Source organism: Lagenorhynchus albirostris, chromosome 20 (assembly GCF_949774975.1).
Source record: "Lagenorhynchus albirostris chromosome 20, mLagAlb1.1, whole genome shotgun sequence".
Classification (NCBI taxonomy): domain Eukaryota; kingdom Metazoa; phylum Chordata; class Mammalia; order Artiodactyla; family Delphinidae; genus Lagenorhynchus; species Lagenorhynchus albirostris.
The window spans coordinates 17,879,647-17,900,431 of NC_083114.1; the positions used below are offsets into that span (position 1 = coordinate 17,879,647).

The window sequence follows — 20,785 nt, forward strand, 5'->3', positions numbered from 1 at the left end:
AAAAGAAAAGAAGAAAATCCTACTTTTTGTGACAACATGGATGGAGCTTGAGGGCATTATGCTAAGGGAAGTAAGTCAGACAGGGAAAGACAAATACTGTATGATCTCACTTAAGTGTGGAATCTAAAAAAGTTGAGTTCATAGAAATAGAGGGTAGAATGGTGGTAGCCATGGGCTGGGAGTAGGGGATATGGGGAGATGTTAGTCAAAGGGTAAAAACTTCCAGTTATATAATGAATAAATTCTGGGGAACTAATGTAAAACATGGTGATTATAGTTAACAATACCGTGTTGTATACTTGCAAGTTGCTAAGAAAGTAACTCTTAAGTGTTCTCACTGTAAAAAACAAAAGTAATTATGTGACATGATGGAGGTGTTAATTAACCTTATTGTGGTAAGCATTTTGCAAAATACACATATATCAAATCATCGAATCATACACAATGTTAAATGTCAGTTATATCTCAATAAAGCTGCAGTGGGCAAGTAATGTTCATCCACAGATAAATGTGTTTTTAAAAGAAGATGGACCATCCATCTCATGAAGAGCTTTAATTCCGATAAAAATTTACTTTTTGTTTAACAATTATTTATATAAATTTACAATATTTTTTGTTTTGATTGATAGTAATAATTGCAATGATAATTCAATCCAGGAGAAAAATTTAACAAGAGACTTTGGGTCACAGGAAGTAAAAACGAGGGACTTCCGTGGAGTTCCAGTGGTTAAGACTCCCTGCGGGTTCGACCCCTGGTCGGGGGAAGCAGGGCCAAAGAAGTAAAAAGGTTGAAAATTCAATATATGTACATATTTTTGTTGCAGAAAATTATAACAAAGTGACGAAAGTGATCACAAAGTTATAAAAGACTTTCGTCATAAAATATACTCCTTAGAATAGAGTTCTGTGAGGAGAGTGGAATGGAAATACAAGTTCAAGATGAAAGAATGATAAAATTTCTGATGTAAAGGAAGAAATTGTTCATGTATTTTTCCAGCTAGGGCTGACCCCTCCTACCCCTCCCTCCTTTCTTGTAACCACTGCATGTTTTTGCATAAAACTTTTAGGAGGTGTCCAAGAAAAAAAAGTTTGAAGACCACTGGTTAATCTACTCTTTCAAGAAATTTGGGGTGTAATGGAGAAGAGAAGGAGGGGTGGCTAGAGGGAGGCTTATATCAAAGGAAATTTTATTTGTTAAGATGGAAGATTTAAGCAAATGTGCCTGGAATTGTGCTTCTTTTCCAGAAAAGACAGGTGCAGAGAAGCTATGAGTTTACTTCAAATGAGAAGTCTCTGGAACAAAATCCAGGTAATCTATCAGTCAGGATAGGCTAGGTTATGCTGCAGCAACAAGCACCCACTAAATCTCAGTAACTTAAACGTATCTCAGGTTTATTTCTCTCCTTTACTGCATGTCCTAGTGTGGGCCGGCAGGGGCCACCAAATTACGATTTCATCTCTATAGTTAGGGCAGCTGGCAGAAAAAGACGCAACGACTTACTAGCTTTTTAAGCTGATGTGAAGTTGACGTATTACTTCTATGTGTTTCAAGAGTGTCAGAGAAGTGCCAATCCTACCAAGTGCCTAGACGGGGAAAGAGCTGGAAACTTGGATGAGCAGCGCTAAGGACTACTTCCTGTCATTTCCAGTATTGGAAATAGACACAAATTTGTATTATCTGGTACCTACTTTGACACCAGGCAATATGGGGTAAAATAAAATATAAGACATTTTTAGTTCATTTCAACAGATCACGGAGATACAGGCCCTGTTCTCTGCCATTCAGTTTTTGCTGTGTAAGCCTGTAAGTTCCTTTGTCTCTTGGGGACTTTGCTCTTCCAGCTCTCACATTTTCTACTTGTAATGCACTTGGGACTGGAATAAGAGAGGAGGAAGAGAGCAAGCCCCACCAGAGCCAGGCCTGTTACCTGAAGAAAACACACTTTGGGACTTTCCTGGTGGCACAGTGGTTAAGAATCTGCCTGCCAATGCAGGGGACACAGGTTCAAGCCCTGGTCCAGGAAGATCCCACATGCCATGGAGCAACTAAGCCCGAGTGCCACAACTACTAAGCTGGCACTCTAGAGCCCAAGAGCCACAACTATTGAGCCCACGTGCCACAACTACTGAAGCCTGCGCACCTAGAACCCTGTGTTCCACAAGAGAAGCCACTTGCAATGAGAAGCCCAGAGCAGCCCCTGCTCACTACAACTAGAGAAAGCCCAGGCGCAGCAACAAAGACCCAACGCAGCCAATAAATAAACAAATAAATGAATAAAAATTTTTAAAAATTAAATTATAAGAAAAAAAGAAAACAAACTTTAGTATTTTTGTCCTGAAGTCTATCGGGTAATGTGCTTTCAGTCAGCAGAGAGCAGTAAGGAAACAGTGGCTCACTTTTGCATTGTAATAGCGATTTTAAAAGTCTAGGGGTCACTCAACTTTGGCTGCACATTAGAATCATCTGGGGGAGATTTTTAAAAATACCCCACTGGGGCTCCACCCAAGACAATGAAATCAGACTCTCTGGGAGTGGAGGCCAAACAACATCGGTATTTTTAAAGAGTTTCACAGCTCTCTGCACCGAGTATTCTTCAACCCCTCACTACTTGGAGTGGTTGGATGACACCTAGTGGGCGCATTCTCAGAAAAGAGTTCTTAAATCGAATCCACTCCTTTTCCTCCTCCCAAGAGTTGTTGGGGCATCTATCTATCTAATCTATCTTATCTATTACCTATCTATCTAATCTTTTTTTTTTTGTGGTACGCGGGCCTCTCACTGTTGTGGCCTCTACTGTTGCGGAGCACAGGCTCCGGACGCGCAGGCTCAGCGGCCATAGCTCACGGGCCCAGCCGCTCCGGGCATGTGGGATCTTCCTGGACCGGGGCACGAACCCGTGTCCCCTGCATCGGCAGGCGGACTCTCAACCACTGCGCCACCAGGGAAGCCCCTTCTGTCTAATCTACCTACCTATCTAATCTATTATCTATCTACCTATCTACCTATCTATCTATTATCTATCTACCTATCTATCCAATCTATCTAATTTATCCATCTATCATCTATTGCTCTATCTAATCTATCTATTATCTATCTAATCCATCTACCTATCTATCCATTATCTATCTATTATCTATCGATCTATCTTTACCTATGTATTATCTAATCTATCTAATCTATTATCTATCTACCTATCTATCTAATCTATCTATTATCTACCTATCTATCTAATCTATCTATCTACCTACCTATTATCTATCTACCTATCTATCCAATCTATCTATCTAATCTATCCATCTACCATCTATCGCTCTATCTAATCTATAATCTATTTATTATCTATCTAATCTAATCCATCTACCTATCTATTATCTATCTACCTATCTATTATCTATCGATCTATCTTTACCTATCTATCTATTATCTATCTATTATCTATCTAATCTATTATCTATCTACCTATCTATCTAATCTATTACCTATCTACCTACCTATTATCTATCTATTTAATCTACCTATCTATCTATCTAATCTATTATCTATCTACCTATTATCTATCTAATCTATTATCTATCTAATCTATCTAATCAATTATCTATCTATCTACTTACCTATCTAATCTATTATCTATCTATTATCTACCTATTTATTATCTATCTCTATCTATCTATCTATCTAGCTATCTATCGTCTATCTATCTATCGATATCTTTTGGCCACACCTAGGGGCATGTGGGATCTTAGTTCCCCGGTCGAACCCGCGCCCCCTGCAGTGTTAGCGGGGGTCCCAACCACTGGACCGCCAGGGAAGTCCCAGGGTTGCACTTTGATGGGAGTGGGGGACATCAAGCTAAAGAAAATCTTTGGGACATCAGTGGGTTTCTAACGGCCTGGGGCGAGCGCATTTCCCAGCGCATAAATCAGCTTGCAAAAGGACTGGAAAAAAGGAATCAAGGGTGGACCCAAGCTGCAGCGAAGGAGGAGGGGACAGGGAGAACGAGGGAGGAGCAGGAGGAGACGTAGCCGCAGGGCTGGCAGCCCCCGACGTAGCCCTGACTTCCGCGCGCCAACCCCGGGGGTGGGCGGAGCGGCGGCGGTCTGGGGACCAGGGCGGGCCTGGACGCCTGCCCGGCCGTCCCCATGTGACTGGCCGAGGACGACCTGGGCTGCATCATCTGTCACGAGCTGCTGGCCCGGCCCGCCACGCTCTCCTGCGGCCACAGCTTCTGTCACAACTGCCTGATGGGTCTGTGGGGCGCAGGGCGCCACGGGTCCTGCCCCACCTGCCGCGAGGGCGCCGAGCGGCCGCTGCAGCTGCGGAAGAACACGATGGTGCAGGACCTGGAGGACAAGTACAGTCGGGAGGCACGCGAGCTGGAGGGCCCGAACCCAGCGCCCGGGCCCCCGCGCCGCACAGCGCAGCTGCCGGTAGGAAGGCGGGACCAGAGACTGCCCTCTGACCTCCATCCGCCCGCGCACGCCGACTGCATCCCATTATCCCCACGGCGCTTCCTCTCCTCCTGATTGTATTTTCACGTTACTTTTCTCAGTCTGAATGTAGAACCCGTTATTTGGAAAGTTCAGAAAAATATGAAGCAGAAAAAAAAAATCAAAATCAATAATCCTATCAACCTAGGCGCTATCCACCCTGGCCTCTTTCCACTTATTTCCAGTCTTTCTGCACCCACTGTGTCTCTCTGACAATTTTTAATTGTGCTAAAATATGTTTACGTTATATAACATAAAATTTGCCATTTAACCATTTTAAAATGTACAATTCAGTGGCATTATATTTACAGTGCTGTGCAACCATCACCACTATCTAGTTCCAAAACTTTTTCATCACCACAAACAAGCTTTGTACCCATGAAGCAATAATTTCTCCCTCCCCTGCCCTCCAGCCCCTGGTAACCTCTATTCTACTTTCTGTCTCTGTGACTTTGCCTACTCTAGATATTTCACAGAAGTGGAATCATACAATATTTGTCAGTTTGTTTCTGGCTTTGGCTTCTTTCACTTGCTATAATGTTTTCAAGATTCATTCATGTCGTAGCATGTATCCGAACTTCATTCCTTTTTGTGGCTGAATAATAATTCCCTTGTATGATTATACCACTTTTTTTTTTTGAATCAATTCAAACATCGATGGACACTTGGATTGTTTCCACCTTTGGGTAATTGCGAGTAATGTTGCAGTGAACGTTGATGTACAAGTATCCGAGTTCCTATTTTCAGTTATTCTGGGTAGGAGTAGAATTGTTGGATCATATGGTAATTCTGTGTTTAACTTATTGAGGAACAGCCAAACTGCATTCCACAGCAACAACAATACTTTGCATTCCCATTAACAAAGTAGGGTTCCAATTTTCCCCAACTTTTGCTCCTGGGACTTAGGTCTATTTGCTCCTGGTCTATTTGCTTCTGGGACTTAGGTTATTGTGTTTCCACCACAGTCTTTTGCCCCAGACACCTGCAAGTTTAACTCCGCTTGCAGAACTTCTGAGCAATACTCACCACCTTTCTGGTCTGAGCTCTGGGTTAGGTGAAACAAAGATGAGCACCCTGTGGCATTCCTTCAGGCAGCCCGCAGCCAGGTTAGAACAGACAGACACAATGGTTTGTGAATAAGATCTGCTCTGCTCCTTTGGGAACCAGGACCAGAGTTTCACGCTGGGAATTTTCAATACCATCACTGAGCCAGGAAGGGAACGGGGCAAGAGCAAGTCAAAATGCCACAAAGCTTTCCTACTGCCAGGTTGTGCTTTTTTGAGTCAGTGTCTGCCAGAGTTCTGACAAAGTTGGTTCTGACAGTTTCTGCTTGTCTTGAGACGTTTCTCTGTGTTTGTGTGTGTGTGTGTGTGTGCGCGCGCGCGCGCGCGCGCGCGTGGGGGGGGGGCGGGGTTGGTGGAGGGTAAAAGAGCTTGGAGCTATCCACTCCTCTTTTTTTAAAAAAATTAATTAATAGACTATTTTTCAGAGCAGTTCTAGGCTTACAGAAAATTGAGCAGATAGTACAGAAAATTCCCATATACACCTCATCGTTACCCTTATTATTAATATCTTGCATTAGTTTGGTACACTTGTTACAATTTATGAACCAATATTGATACGTCGTTATTAACTAAAATCCACAGTTTACATCAGGGTTCACTCTCTGTGTTGTACCGTTCTATGGATTTTGACAAATGCATGAAGTCATGTATCTGTAGTTAACAGTTTTATGCCTTGAAAATCCCCTGCACCCTGCCTCTTTGTACCCCCTCCTTCTCCCCAACCCCGGCAACCACTGACTTTTTGCTATCTCTTTAGTTTTGCGCTTTCTAGAATGTCGTATCTTTGGAATCATACAGTATCTAGCTTTTTCAGGCTAGCTTCTTTCATTAAACAAAATTAAGGTTTGTGGCTTGATAGCTCATTTCTTTTTATTGTCAAATAATATTCCATTGCATAGATGTCCCACAGTTTATCGATTCACTTTTTGATGGACATATTGGTTATTTCCTTTTTTTTTTTTTTTGCAATTATGAATAAAGCTGTTCTCTTCTTTTTGGTTATAAATACAGCATTGGGAGTTCCCTGGTGGTCTACTGGTTAGGACTGGGAGCTTTCACTGCTGTGGCCCGGGTTCAATCCCTGGTCGGGGAACTGAGATCCTATAAACCAAGTGGTGCAGGCAATAAATAAATAAATACAGCATTATTCCTCAGGTCCTTAAAACCCTTTGTTAGTATAGCTTATAGTGACTGACTATACTTTCCATTGGCTTTTAAATTAAAATGATTGCCTGTGGATGGTAGGATATTGGATAATTTAAAACATTTCTTCTTTTTCATTCTCTGTATTTTCTAAATTCACCACAATGAGTGTGCAGTTCTTTTATGGATGGAAAAAGCAACACACTTATTTTTTAAAGTTGTTAATTTGTTCAGGTGTCTAGATAAGGGCTCCATTCCAGAATTCCAGCTGCCTGAATATTTAAGAGTGAGACCTGGAAATTTAAGAGCAAACAATTTTACCCGTGGTCAGCCACCTCCTCTATAAAATAGTCTGCATATGGCTTCCAAAACACATGCTATTTTGAGGGACGTCAGTGCTTCTTAGAGATGAAAAACTGGTTCTCCAGTTTTTGAGGTTCCAGCATAATTTAAAAAGTGAAAAATGTCCCTCCAAAGTTCTAAAAACTCTGGTTTATTTAGAGTAAGATGATGAACATCTTGTATTTCTGTGGCTCTCCGTAGGACCTCTTTTGGAGGTAATGCAAATTTCTCCATTGAAGTCTGGGCCCCGCCTGCCTCAGATGACTGTGACCAGGTCTTAAGGGTGTTGCCAGAATGTGTTGGCTGCAAAACTTCCTCCCATTCCCAGCCAGGCAGCTGAGCAGATGAAGCTCCGGAAGCGGAGTGGTTTAGCATTCTCATCTGAATGTTTCTTTAAATATGAAGGATGTCAATAAACAAACAAAAGAGTTTGCATCTGCACATCACTTTAAAGTCTCCAAGATCTTTTCATAGTCGATCCTTTTCACTGTTGAAGAGAAGGAGGGATGGTCGCTTTTATTTATGAAAGGAGTGATGAAGACACAGGACGAGTCAGTCAGAGTTGAGAGTGGAGCTGAAACCCGAGCCAAATGCCTTCCACTCACCTCATCAGCCGCCACCAGTGCTGCCAAACCTCCAGGCTCTCACCCTATTTCGTCTCTGACTTCCCCTGTTCAAAATGACCCCTAGACTTCCCTTCATGCCTCACCCTCTCCCCCTCCCCCATCCTATGGATGAACTCTGGTTCTCTGTTATGGCCACTGGACCACCAGTAGGGGGAAATGGGCATGCCAAAGGTCCAGGGAGCTTACCTCCTTGCCCTCTAGACATTTTTGTCACTTCCTTGCCTGCCTCCTTTATCCAGTGTTTACAGCTCCCTCTGTCTAGAACTGGTTCCTGGGTCCAGCTTTGTGCTCTGCTTTGCTCTTTTAAAGGCGGTGGCGCAGAAGAGCATCACAGAAGTTGGCTGGGGGCTCGCAGAGCTGGTGGAACGGCTTATAGATACTGTCAGGAGCCTTCAGAGTCAGAGACATCTCCCAGAATCTGAACCAGACAATGAAATGAGCATCCTGGCTGTGGTAGGCTCATCTGGGAGAAGAAAGGATGTGCCAGGGGGTGGCGCTAGGGACAGCTCCCTGGGACAGCTAGGGAGCAACATGAATCGGTTTGCAGTTGAAGGATGCGCTAAGTCCCCGTCTTTTACCATGCTCTTCACCACCAAACAGGGATGATCAGGAGTTTGGAATGCTTGAGGTGAGGTAAGAAGGCTTCAAGTGGGCTAGGTTCTATCCTTATCACTCCACCTAACCAGCTCTAAGATGACCCGTGACCTCTACGCAAATCCTGTAGACGTTCTAGCTCTTATCCTCATTGGCCTTTCAGCAGCCTTTGACACAGTCAACCACAACTTCATTCTTTTTTTTTTTAATTTTGAAAAATTTTTGTATAATTTTGAAAGGTTACGGTCCATTTACAGTTATTAGAAAATACTGGTTATATTTCCTGTATGTACAATATATCCTTGTAGCCTATCTTACACCCAACAGTTTGTTCCTCCCACTGCCCTATCTCTATATTGCCCCTCCCTCCCCTCTACCCACTGGTAACCACTAATTTATTTTCTATATCTGTGAGTCTGCTTCTTTTCACAACTTCATTCTTGAAGCTTTCTTTTCCCTTAGCTCTGGGACACGAGTCTTCCAGCCTTTCTGCATTTCTCTCCAGCTGCTCCTTTTCAGTCTGTTTTGCAGGTTTACTCTCCGCTGCTAAGCAGTGAGATGCTGGGATTCTTCAAGGCTGAGTTGTAGGTCGTTGTCTGTTCCCCCTACATGGTCCTCTGCATTCCTGTGGTTTTAACTACCACCTCTGTGCACAAATACAGCTTCAGCCTGGACCCTTCTCTGAGTTCTGGTCTGGTGTCTTCCTTCTCATCTTCTCTTAGCATCTCAAAGACACATCGCACTTAATCCGTCCTGCACTGTTTCTCCTCTGGAATACCCCGTCTCAGCAACTGACCCTGTAGCCCTTCCAAGTGCACAAGCCAGAAACCTGGGAATCATGTCACCTCTTCCATCATCTGCCTAAACATCTCTTGAATCTATTTACTATTCTTTTTTTAAAAAAAAAAAATTTAATTTTTGGCTGCATTGGGTCTTTGCTGCTGCACGCGGGTTTTCTCTAGTTGCTGAGAGCGGGGGCTACTCTTTGTTGCGGTGCGCCGGCTTCTCATTGTGGTGGCTTCTCTTGTTGCGGAGCATGGGCTCTTAGGTGCACGGGCTTCAGTAGTTGTGGCACACGGGCTTCAGTAGTTGTGGCTCGCGGGCTCTACAGGGCAGGCTCAGTAGTTGTGGCGCACGGGCTTAATTGCTCTGTGACATGTCGGATCTTCCTGGACCAGGGCTCAAACATGTGTCCCCTGCATTGGTGGGCGGATTCTTAACTGCTGTGCCACCAGGGAAGCCCCCTATTTAGTATTCTTCAGCTCCTTAAAGATGACTCTAATCCAATCCGATGACTATTTCTTGCCTGGATTTCTACCAAAGTCTTTTAATTGCTCTGATTTGTTCCCTCCGGAGTGTCACACTTCTTCCCATCACAGGGCCCACACCATGGAATGTTCTTCTTTTACTCTGTCATGTAGGTAGTGCCTGCTCATCCTTCAGACCTCAGCTAGATTATCACTTCCTTGGAGAAGCCTTCACTGATTTCCTTGAACAAGTCAAATCCCCTTATTAGAGGCTCTTATGTATGATTCCACGTACCTTTCATTTGTAGCAGTTGTTACAGTTGTGACTTGATAATGATTGGCACCATAATTTATTAATGTCTTTCATCCCTCTTCCCTTGCACCGGACTCTAAGCTCTATGAGGGCGGTGACCTTAATGGCTTTTGTTCCTTTGTTCACTCTTGTATCCCCAAGCCTAACACAGTGCTTGGCACATAGTAAGCGCTCAGCAAACACCCAGTGTATTTGAGTGAGTGAATAAATGGGTCCTCAGGGATGCAGTGTGTTGGGGTAGAAGGTCTGAGAGTCCGTCCATAAGTCCTGACATTGCCACTCACTAGTATTATGACCTTGGACAAGTCATTTCATCTTTCTGAGTCTCAGATTTCTATCTGTAAAACAAACAAAAATGATCCATGGCCTGCACCTCATTGGTTTAATGTGGAGATTTTTTTTTAAAGATCTTGCTTAAAAAAGTGCTTGAGCAATGTGAAAATGTGGGACAATCAAATTAGCTATGACAATATAGTTAACCTCCATGAACTCCCTCTTTTGTAAAATGGGGATAATAAACCTATCTTGGAAAGTTGTTAGGCAAATTAGAGGTGAGCAGTGGAAAATATTCAGCAGGTGGTACCTACCCCTGTTATGATTGGCAAAAAGAATGGGAAATGGATTTTGCAAAGTTGGGAAGGAAAGTCAGGTGCTGAAGGTGGGAAGGTGGTGAGCAGATGAGAGTCTGTGTTGGGGAATAACAGGACCTGAAGTTAAAGAAAATCAGGGAGTGTGTGTTAGAGGCCCCAGAGAGCAGGGCCTGTATGCAGGCAACATGTTTGTCTTGGCCCTTAGGAAGAGTTATGATAGCAGTCTGGGGAAGATTATTTCAGCCTCTGTAGCTTATCTTAGTGACTATCTGTATTATTTATTTTGTAAAGCCCCTATAAGATGGGCCTAAAATTTTCAAACGTTTTGGGGGTATGAACTAAGAACCCCATATCTGTTGTACAAAATACTAGAAAATATATTGCAGTTGAAAAAACAAATGAAAATCATCCGTAACCCCATCACCAAGACATCGCCATTCTCTAATACTTTTGCCATACTGTGTGTCATTCCAGATTGTTTTCAAGGCGCATACTTTGAGGACCTAACTATGTTTTGAAAAACCCGTTAGGAGGTAAGTAGAAAATTATAGATGGTTGGTAGAACTGGAATATATATATATATATATATATATATTTTTTTTTTTTTTTTTTTTTGCTGTACGCGGGCCTCTCACTGCTGTGGCCTCTCCCGTTGCAGAGCACAGGCTCCTGACGCGCAGGCTCAGTGGCCATGGCTCACGGGCCTAGCCGCTCCACGGCATGTGGGATCTTCCCGGACCGGGGCACGAACCTGTGTCCCCTGCATCGGCAGGAGGACTCTCAACCACTGAGCCACCAGGGAAGCCCCGAACTGGAATATATTTGATGCATTCCTGAAGAGATTTTCTTTTTTCCTTCTTCCTTCCTTCCTTTCTTCTTCTTCCTATTATTATTATTCTCCTTCTCCTTCTTCTTCTTTTTTTTTTTTTTTAAATGATTCATCAATAGGCTTTGTCAGATGGGGTAGACTTTTCCTTGGCTTCTCCAAAACTAGTGACTTCCAACACACCTGAGGGGAAAATGAGAGACATCTCCATGACCTAGAAGAGATCCAGGAAAAATTACAAGAAAACTTCATGTGGAAAGAGGCCCTTGAAGAACAAATGCAGGGTGAGTTGATTTTATTTGGTAGAGGAGGTTTAATTATGGAAGTTGGGGCAGCGTTCCGTGGCTTTGTTTTTTGGGGACAGGATCTGAGAGCCCAGCTGTGTTATCCCTGTGGTGTGAATGAGGAAGGAGTGGGCTGAGCTATTTTTGTGACTGGATGTGTTTTTGGACCTGACTGGAGGTGTGATGTATCACAGGCCCTTCATAGATAGAAACTCGTTTTCTAAGATCTATAAATCCAGAACCGAGATCTGATTTTGCTTGCTCACCGTGCATCTGTGTTATCTACCTGAGGAGATTCAGAAATAGGCAGCTTTTTATTTTTCACTAGTAAATGTCCTTATTAATGAAGCATGCAACTTTGTATATAGTTCTTCATAAATTCTACTCAACTGGGCTTCCCTGGTGGCGCAGTGGTTGAGAGTCCGCCTGCTGATGCAGGGGACACGGGTTCGTGCCCCGGTCCGGGAGGATCCCACATGCCGCGGAGCGGCTGGGCCCGTGAGCCATGGCCGCTGAGCCTGCGCGTCTGGAGCCTGTGCTCCGCAACGGGAGAGGCCACAACAGTGAGAGGCCCACATACCGCAAAAATAAAAAAAAAAAATTCTACTCAACTGTAATCTCTGGCCAGTGTGTTTAATAATAAAGGGTAACAATGTAGAAAACAACCTTTCTGTCCTGACTTTTAGGTTCGCTGTTGTTCAGTGGCTCAGGATTGAAAAACAATTCACACCTGCCCCTTAGACAAGTGCTCTGGTCTCCCTTGCCTCTGCCTCCTGACTCGGCCACGGCAGGCTTTGTATGCTTTACAGACGTATCTCTTAGAGCTTTTAGATATTTAAATCATCTTGCTCTGTTAAAAAGTTTCTTATTTAAGTGGAGAAGCATGATTCCTTGGGAAAAGTTTCTTAAGGAAACCAGTTAGAGTACAGTTTATTAATTGTTCCAAAAATGATCTGAGAAATAAAGTGACCTCTTAGCTCCTGTGTGCTCCTAAATTTAGGATGGGTTCCTAATTTAAAATCTAAACTCGAGCTTTAAACTTGAGGATTAAATTTAAAAATTTTAATTCAAAAATCAAAAAATATAAAAAGACACAACAAAAGTGTTGTGTTCCTACTCTCGTCCAATTCTTCTTATTCCCCCAGTTAACCACCTTTACTAGTTTTCTTAAGTGTCCATTCAGAATTTACTTTTGTAAGTACAAGCAAACACAAGTTTATATTCTTATCTCCCCCAATCTTTTTTTTTTACACAAAAGTTAGCATATTGTATACACTGTTCTGCATTTTGCTTTTCTTTTTTTACTTAATATATCTTGATACCTTTACAAATCAGTATGGGTATGAACATCTCTTTGAGATCTTGCTTTCAATTCTTTTGTATATATGCCTACAAGTGGAATTACTGGATCATATGGCAATTCTATATTTAATTTTTTGAGGAATTAAGTATACATATTAAGTATTTTTAAAATTTAACTTAGAAAATTCAAGTATGCCTTAGCAAGTACAACGTTGATTATTTTGGTATTTTGATTTTGATTATTTGGACCAGTCCAGGACAGTTTTAAAACATAAGATCTGAATATATGCCTATTTCCTGAAACATCATTTCCTGAAGTTCTCACAAGATTGTTTTTAAGACAATAGATTAGTTATTCTTCAAGCCAGCACTTTAACAGCTGCTAAGCAATTTGACTGCCTCATCACAATGGTTTCCTTTGACCCTATGTAAACACACCATGAGCTGCCAGGGAAATCAGGCAGCCTAAAGGGCACAGTGTTTCTTGAGTATAACCCGGGCCTCTCTGTAACACTAATAAGAATGCAGATAATCTCCAGGTTTGTTGGCCTATGTTTTTTTTTTCTTCCTTATATGTTCTTTTTGTGGCTTTGATATCTGTATTATGGTGACTTCATAATATTAATTAAAAATCTTTCCACCCTTAAAAAATAAGCAGAATCCAAAGCCCATGGCCAGACTATTGAGTTAGCATCTCTGGGAGTAAGCCCCAAGGATTTGCATTTTTGACAACTTTGCAGGGGATTTTCATGCACACTAAAGTTTTGATAAGCATTTTGGTGTAGCTTACCCAGCAGGGGTGATTATTTGTAATACAAATTTAATTACTGAGGAGTACAGTTGACCCTTGAACAACATGGGGGTTAGGGGCACCAAACGCCTATACAGCCAAAAATCTGACTATAACTTTTTTCTTTTTTGTAAACAGGAGTCCTATTTTATTTTATTTATTTATATTTTTAATTAATTAATCTTTGGCTGCGTTGGGTCTTCGTTGCTGCACGTGGGGTTTCTCTAGTTGCGTCGAGCGGGGACTACTCTTCGTTGTGGTCCGTGGACTTCTCATTGCGGTGGCTTCTCTTGTTGCGGAGCTCGGGCTCTAGGTGCGCATGCTTCAGTAGTTGTGGCTCGCGGGCTCTAGAGCGCAAGCTCAGTAGTTGTGGCGCACGGGCTTAGTTGCTCTGTGGCATGTGGGATCTTCCCGGACCAGGCCTCGAACCCGTGTCCCCTGCATTGGCAGGCGGATTCTTAACCACTGTGCCACCAGGGAAGTCTTCACTATAACTTTTGACTGCCCCAAAACTTAACTACCAATAGCGTACTGCTGACTGGAAGCCTTACAGATAACATAAACAGTTGATTAACACATATTTTGTATGTTTTATGTATTATACACTGTATTCTTACAATAAAGTAAGCCAGAGAAAAAACTTTATTAAGAAAAGCATAAAGAAGAGAAAATACATTTACAGTACTCTGCTGTAGCTATCTATACTGTAAGTTTACATCATCTGTTTATGAGATGAATCGTCTGTCAGTATCTACATACACATTGTCTTATATGATAAAAAGCACTGAGGATGTCATACATATTACTAACACTAGACATCAAAAATGAAAAGATAATGCAAAAAAGAAAGACATCAAAAATGAAAAGATAATGCAAAAAAGAAACATTTATTTACAGGTGTAACTATTCATGCATTGATAACAAAGAAGCAACAGTATGCTTGCTTTGTGGTAGCCTAGCCTATACACTAATGGATTAATCATTACAAAATTTTTATGGCATACAATATTACAGTCATATTCATAACACAGTATTAGGAACATTGTTATTTTTTTAAAACAAAACAGTTACCTATGATGGTAGGCTGATAGAGAGGGAGAGAAAGAAAACTGGAGAGAAGGAAAACTAACACACTACTAATTTTATATTAAATATCACTCACCTTATGCTTATGTAAGGAAAGGCTATCCACTTCAAAACAAGTCTTGCACGTGATGTTCTACACATATATTTTTGTGTATTTATTGATCCACATATATTTATTGATCCACATATATTTTTGATCCACATATATTTTTGTATATTTATTGAAAAAGATAAATGGACCTTCGCAGTTCAGACCTGTGCTATTCAAGGGTCAACTGTAATTTTATGCAGAACAATTCTGCTTAGAATGGTTTGTTCTTGAAATTATTATTTTAAATTCCCAAGGGATCCAAGGGATCCTGGCTACTTTAAAAAAAAAAAAGCCTGTAGCTTATTCTCTTAGTAGAGAAATGAGATTCTTTAGATTCTGTTTTAAAGAAATTTCTCAGCAATTAAGTTTATATAACAAATATTTCTGGCAAATCAATTGTTTAATGAACTATCATTTTTTGTTCTTTTATGAAACCTATCATAATCAGTGGGTAAGCAGTTGAGTTTATACCCAGAGAGATTAACGTATCAAAATACTTCATTTCTGTAATAGTTACCAGTGTCTTATTTAATAGCTACTCAATATTTATGAATGTACGTCATGTTTCTTTTTTTCTAAGTATTTTTTTAACATCTTTATTGGAGTATAATTGCTTTACAATGGTGTGTTAGTTTCTGCTTTATAACAAAGTGAATCAGTTATACATATACATATGTTCCTATATCTCTTCCCTCTTGCGTCTCCCTCCCTCCCACCCTCCCTATCCCACCCCTCTAGGTGGTCACAAAGCACTGAGCTGATCTCCCTGTGCTATGCGGCTGCTTCCCACCAGCCATCTATTTTACGTTTAGTGGTGTATATATGTCCATGCAACTCTCTCACTTTGTCACAGCTTACCCTTCCCCCTCCCCATATCCTCAGGTCCATTCTCTAGTGGGTCTGTGTCTTTATTCCTGTCTTACCCCTAGGTTCTTCATGACTTTTTTTTTCCCTTAGATTCCATATATATGTGTTAGCATACGGTATTTGTTTTTCTCTTTCTGACTTACTTCACTCTGTATGACAGACTCTAGGTCCATCCACCTCACTACAAATAACTCAATTTCGTTTCTTTTTTCTAAGTATTTTTAAGAACCAACCAGTCAAGTGTAGATTATTTTCTCTATCACTAGGGGAAAAACTTGTGTTAGCTAAAAAATGAAAGAAGTAGCTAGCAGTTCTTACAAACATTTTTAAAACTGTGATTAACGATAAGTAAAATCCTATCAGCTCAATAGAAAGAAGAGTGGTACCCCACGTAGATTTTGAGCATGGCTTCTTGAAGGGCAGCTCTCCTGCTCTCATGACCTAAGTGTTCACAGCCCACACCCTAGATAGGGCCTTTTGTCTCTTCTCAGTCTGACTCTTGGATTCACTTTATGCTGCTGTCACCTCAAGGTACAAATAGGGGAAAATTTCACCTTCACAGTCCATACTCTGACATTTCCCTTACTGTCCCTTATTCTACCTAACTATGGTCATTGCAAGTACATAGTAGTTTTAAGGTAACAATTAAACTTTAGTACACTTTGGGATTAGCCGATGCAAACTGTTACATGTAGAATGGATAAACAACAAGGTTCTACTGTGTAGCACAGGGAACTATATTCAATATCCTGTGATAAACCATAATGGAAAAGAATATGAAAAAGAATATATGTATGTATAACTGAATCACTTTGCTTTACAGCAGAAATTAAAACAACGTTGTAAATCAACTATACTTCAATAAAAAAGAAACCCTCAATGTACACTGAGAGGTAATAGGTCCTAGCAGTTGTGATGAATCTCATGTTCCCCAGTTTTATAACAGTTTAAAGCACTGACCTGGGGGGCGTGGATATTCTGGGTGTCAGGGTGCCCGTGATCCCTTGCATGAGGCTGTGATCCCTTTATCATGCATATTGATAAATATGCATGAAAAACTTCCTATGTGCCTGGCGATGGGCTTGTGCTTAGAATACAGAGATGAACAAGGTCTCTGCCAGCAAGGAGCTTAGAACTCAGTGAGGAAACAGACAGTAAAAAAAAAAAAAAAGTCCATGGTAAGAACATGGGGCTGGATGTACCTAAGCTGGATGTACTGCCTGATCAAGATCTGATGAGGAGGAGGACAAGCTGTATGTGCTGATCACGATGTTTGGATACTTTCTATTTGCCTTTTTTTGATGGGACTTTCTTCCCCTCCCAATTTTTTTTTTTAAATGTCTCTCTCTCAAACGTCTCTCTCTCTCTCTCACTGTTCGTTGCTTTTTTTAAAAATAATTAATTAATTTATTTATTTTTGGCTGTGTTGGGTCTTCGTTTCCGTGCGAGGGCTTTCTCTACCTGTGGCAAGTGGGGGCCACTCTTCATCGCGGTGCGTGGACCTCTCACTATCGCGGCCTCTCTTGTTGCGGAGCACAGGCTCCAGACGCGCAGGCTCAGTAATTGTGGCTCACGGGCCTAGTTGCTCTGTGGCACGTGGGATCCTCCCAGACCAGGGCTCGAACCCGTGTCCCCTGCCTTGGCAGGCAGATTCTCAACCACTGCGCCACCAGGGAAGCCCCTCTCCCAATTTTTTTGATTCCATAGTTGAACTCCCAGAAGCTCTGTCTTCCTCCTCATGCCCACTGCCTGACCAGAGCCACCTGGCACCCAAGAGGGCTTCCTCGTTCGCTCAATGTAAGTATGTGGTCTGCTTACAACCTGGGTTTGACCTGCTTCAGCAAGGAGCTGCAAGAGCGTGCTGTGTCCATCTCTCTGCTGTTAGGCTCACTCCTTGGCTAGTTCCCCCACACCTGGCCCCTCTCCATGGGGAGCTGATCACAAAGATAAAAGGAGTTGAAGACTCCCAAATTCCAGGCTAAGCCAGACCCATGAGCACTCAGAACCCAGGCAACTTTGGGCATCCATGCTGGGGCCACCATTTACTGCCAACTGCCAATCCCCCAACCTGTTTAACTACCATCACTGTCCGAGTCTGGAGTGGTCCTTGCGAGCACGGATCCTGGAGCCAGACTGCTTGGGTTTGACTCCCAGCTCCTCCTCTCACTAGCTGTGTGATCTTGGACAAGTCACGTAATCTCTCAGAGCCTCAGTTCCCTCATCTGTAAGATGGGGATAATAGTACTTACTTCCCTTGTGGGATTGTCATGAGGCTAAATGAATGTGTGTAAGTATGAGCCTAGAGTAGGAATGCTGTGTATTAGTAATTATTTACTCCCTTAAAAGAAAACATTATGAAATATACAAAATGAATGACATGATCCTTAATCAGGAAGATCATGTGTAAGTGGAGAGATATAAACAGCCATGGTCATCAATCACTGTACTACAGGTAGAAGATGGTAAGTATCATAAGAGATCAGGTAAAGTATTAGGGAAAAAGCAAGATGTGACTTTTTTTTTTTTTTTTTTTTTGCGGTACACGGGCCTCTCACTGTTGTGGTCTCTCCCGTTGCGGAGCACAGGCTCCGGACGCACAGGCTCAGCGGCCATGGCTCACAGGCCCAGCCGCTCCGCCGCATGTGGGATCTTCCTGGACCGGGGCACGAATCCGCGTCCCCTGCATCGACAGGTGGACTCCCAACCATTGCGCCAACAGGGAAGCCCCAAGACGTGACTTTTGCTGGGGCAGGGGGCTTCCTGAAAGAGGGCTAATGGGTAAGTAGAAATTGAGGTGAGAAAGGAGGGTATTGTTACTAGAACAACATCAGGGGTATGTATAACAAGGTCCTACTGCAAGTTGATGCACCAATGTATTTTTTTAAAATTTATTTTGGCTGTGTTGGGTATTCATTACTACACACGGGCTTTCTCTAGTTGAGGCGAGCGGGGACTACTGTTCGTTGCAGTGCACGGGCTTCTCATTGCAGTAGCTTCTCTTGTTGCGGAGCACGGGCTCTAGGCGCACGGGCTTCAGTAGTTGTGGCACACAGGCTTCAGTAGTTGTGGCGCACGGGCTTAGTTTCTCCGTGGCATGTGGGATCTTCCCGGACCAGGGCTTGAACCTGTGTTCCCTGCATTGGCAGGCAGATTCTTAACCACTTTGCCACCAGGAAAGTCCCTTGATGCACCAGTTTTAATGCCAGGATGTGTAAAACTTTATCACACTCAAAGACACAAAGCTGCCTTTTGCTATTTGAAGACCTCTTAGCATGAACCATCAGAGGTGGCTAGTCCTGTTCTGGTTTTTTTCCCCAGGGGTCATCAATCCAACCTTTGACCTAGGGAGCCTCTCCTGTAGCCTGGAGGTGTCCAAGGATCACTGTATCTCACCGCCCACAGCCCTATCCCTGGAGTCATGAGAGGTTTGCCTCCTGCCAGGCCTTATGTTCCCAGGCTCTCTCTTCTGGGCAGCAGTACTGGGAAGTGGACACTCAGCGATGTAGCCACTGGGCAGTTGGGGTGGCTTCCTGGGGGATGAGGCGTGACCAGATCCTGGGAAGGACCAGGGACTCCTGGTATGTAGAGTGGAAAGGGACTAGCCAGCTCTCTGCATGGGACATGGTCAAGAAAACTGTCCTTGGCTCAAACAGACCTAGTGTGGTGGGCATCTGGCTGGACCTTGAGGAGGGAAAGCTTGCCTTCTATTCCGTGGCTGATCAGGTGAAGCTCGTCTCTGAGTGCCCAGTCTCTGCTGCGTTTCCTCTGCACCCTGCCTCTGGCTGTATGGCTTATTCCCTGGAAGCTCTCTGACTATGAGGCAAATAAACGTATAAACATTCCCTTGGTGTTAAACCTTGTTGATTTCCTGGTCTCTCTGCCTTCAAGCAGGGAGTCAACTTGACTCAAGTTAACATCCCGCTTCCAAAGTTAAGGGATGCAAAGTAAATGTTTAACCCAGCAGGCTTGCATTGTTCAAACCCTGCGCGGACCGGTTACAAGAAAGGACAGGCTCTTGAGTGGGAGATAGTATCTAAGCCCTTGGAATATCCTGCCTGATAAGAATGTGTTTATCTGAGGGCCTTGGGCCACACAGTATCAGCTTGATTTCTGGAAGGGCTGGAAACTAAGGTCAGCCACTTGGGCGGTGAGTCTGCCTGCATGACCGACCGCCAGTCAAAGCCTTGGGCACCAAGACTTGAATGTGCTTCCCTGGTTGGCAGTATTCCGTGTGTGTTGTCATACGTCATCCTGGGAGAATTAAACATTGTCCCCATAACTCCACTGAGAGAGGAGTGAGTGGGCTCTCTTGGCCTCTGCCCTATGTGCCTTTTTCTGTTGCTGGTTTTAACCTGTATCCTTTCACTGTAATCATCTGTAACCGTAAGTATAACAGCTTTGCTGAGTTCTGTGAGTCCTTCTAGTGCATCACTGAAAATGAGATTGATTTTAGGGGACCCCCCCCTACACACACACAAGGGGCATGCTATCAATTGCCGTGTAATACTATTATCACACATTCAGTGGTTGCAAACAACACATATTTATTCTCTCGCAGCTTCTGTGGGCCAGGAGTCAGGATACAGCTTAGCTGAGGCCTCTGTTTTGGAGTCTCACAAGCTGCAGTCAGGGTGTGAACTGGGGCCGGGTGACATCTGAGGCTCCACTGGGGAAGCATCTGCTTCCAAGCTCACGTGGTTATCGGCAGGATTCAGTTCCTTGTGAGTCGTCAGACTGAGGACCCCCCTCAGTTCCTTACTTGGTGGGCCTCTGCAACATGGCTGCTTACTTCTTCAAAGCCAACAAGGGAGATCAAGTTTCCTAGCAAGGTGGACATTAAACCTTATATAATGTAACCACAGGGCCATATAATCACACGTATGCCATCACCTTTGCCTTATTCTATTGGTTAGAAGCAAGTCACAGGTCCCGCCCACATTTAAGGGGTTGGGGTTCACAAGGGCATGAATACCAGGAGGTGGGGGGGGTCCTTACAGTCTGGCTGGCACATGGTCTCATCTCATACTTGATTTCCCCTATTTTTTAGAATCATTTTATTATATTAACAGAATGGACAGAGAAAACTACACAAAACACATGTGCAGTGTAAGGAATAATAATTATTATTATTA

At 43.0% G+C, this 20,785-nt stretch overlaps 2 protein-coding genes across 3 annotated transcripts in view; both read left to right on the top strand.

The window, feature by feature from the left end:
- Positions 1–2,258, top strand: part of ADAP2 (ArfGAP with dual PH domains 2) — a 32,852-nt gene extending 30,594 nt beyond the window's left edge. Inside the window, exons 12-13 of one of the 2 annotated variants that reach the window (XR_009537643.1) lie at positions 1,246–1,309; positions 1,995–2,258. The gene's annotated coding sequence lies outside the window, so the exon portion shown is untranslated. Of the gene's footprint in view, positions 1–1,245 lie in introns of both variants that reach the window. The other variant, XM_060134797.1, reaches the window with a different exon arrangement.
- RNF135 (ring finger protein 135) lies at positions 1,706–20,785 on the top strand. Its single transcript, XM_060134734.1, is given in 9 exon segments — positions 1,706–1,710; positions 4,110–4,428; positions 7,973–8,116; positions 11,356–11,434; positions 11,437–11,517; positions 17,361–17,450; positions 18,972–19,032; positions 19,034–19,428; positions 19,431–20,785. Coding segments are annotated over 9 exon segments (1,233 nt in total). The 3' UTR covers positions 19,490–20,785.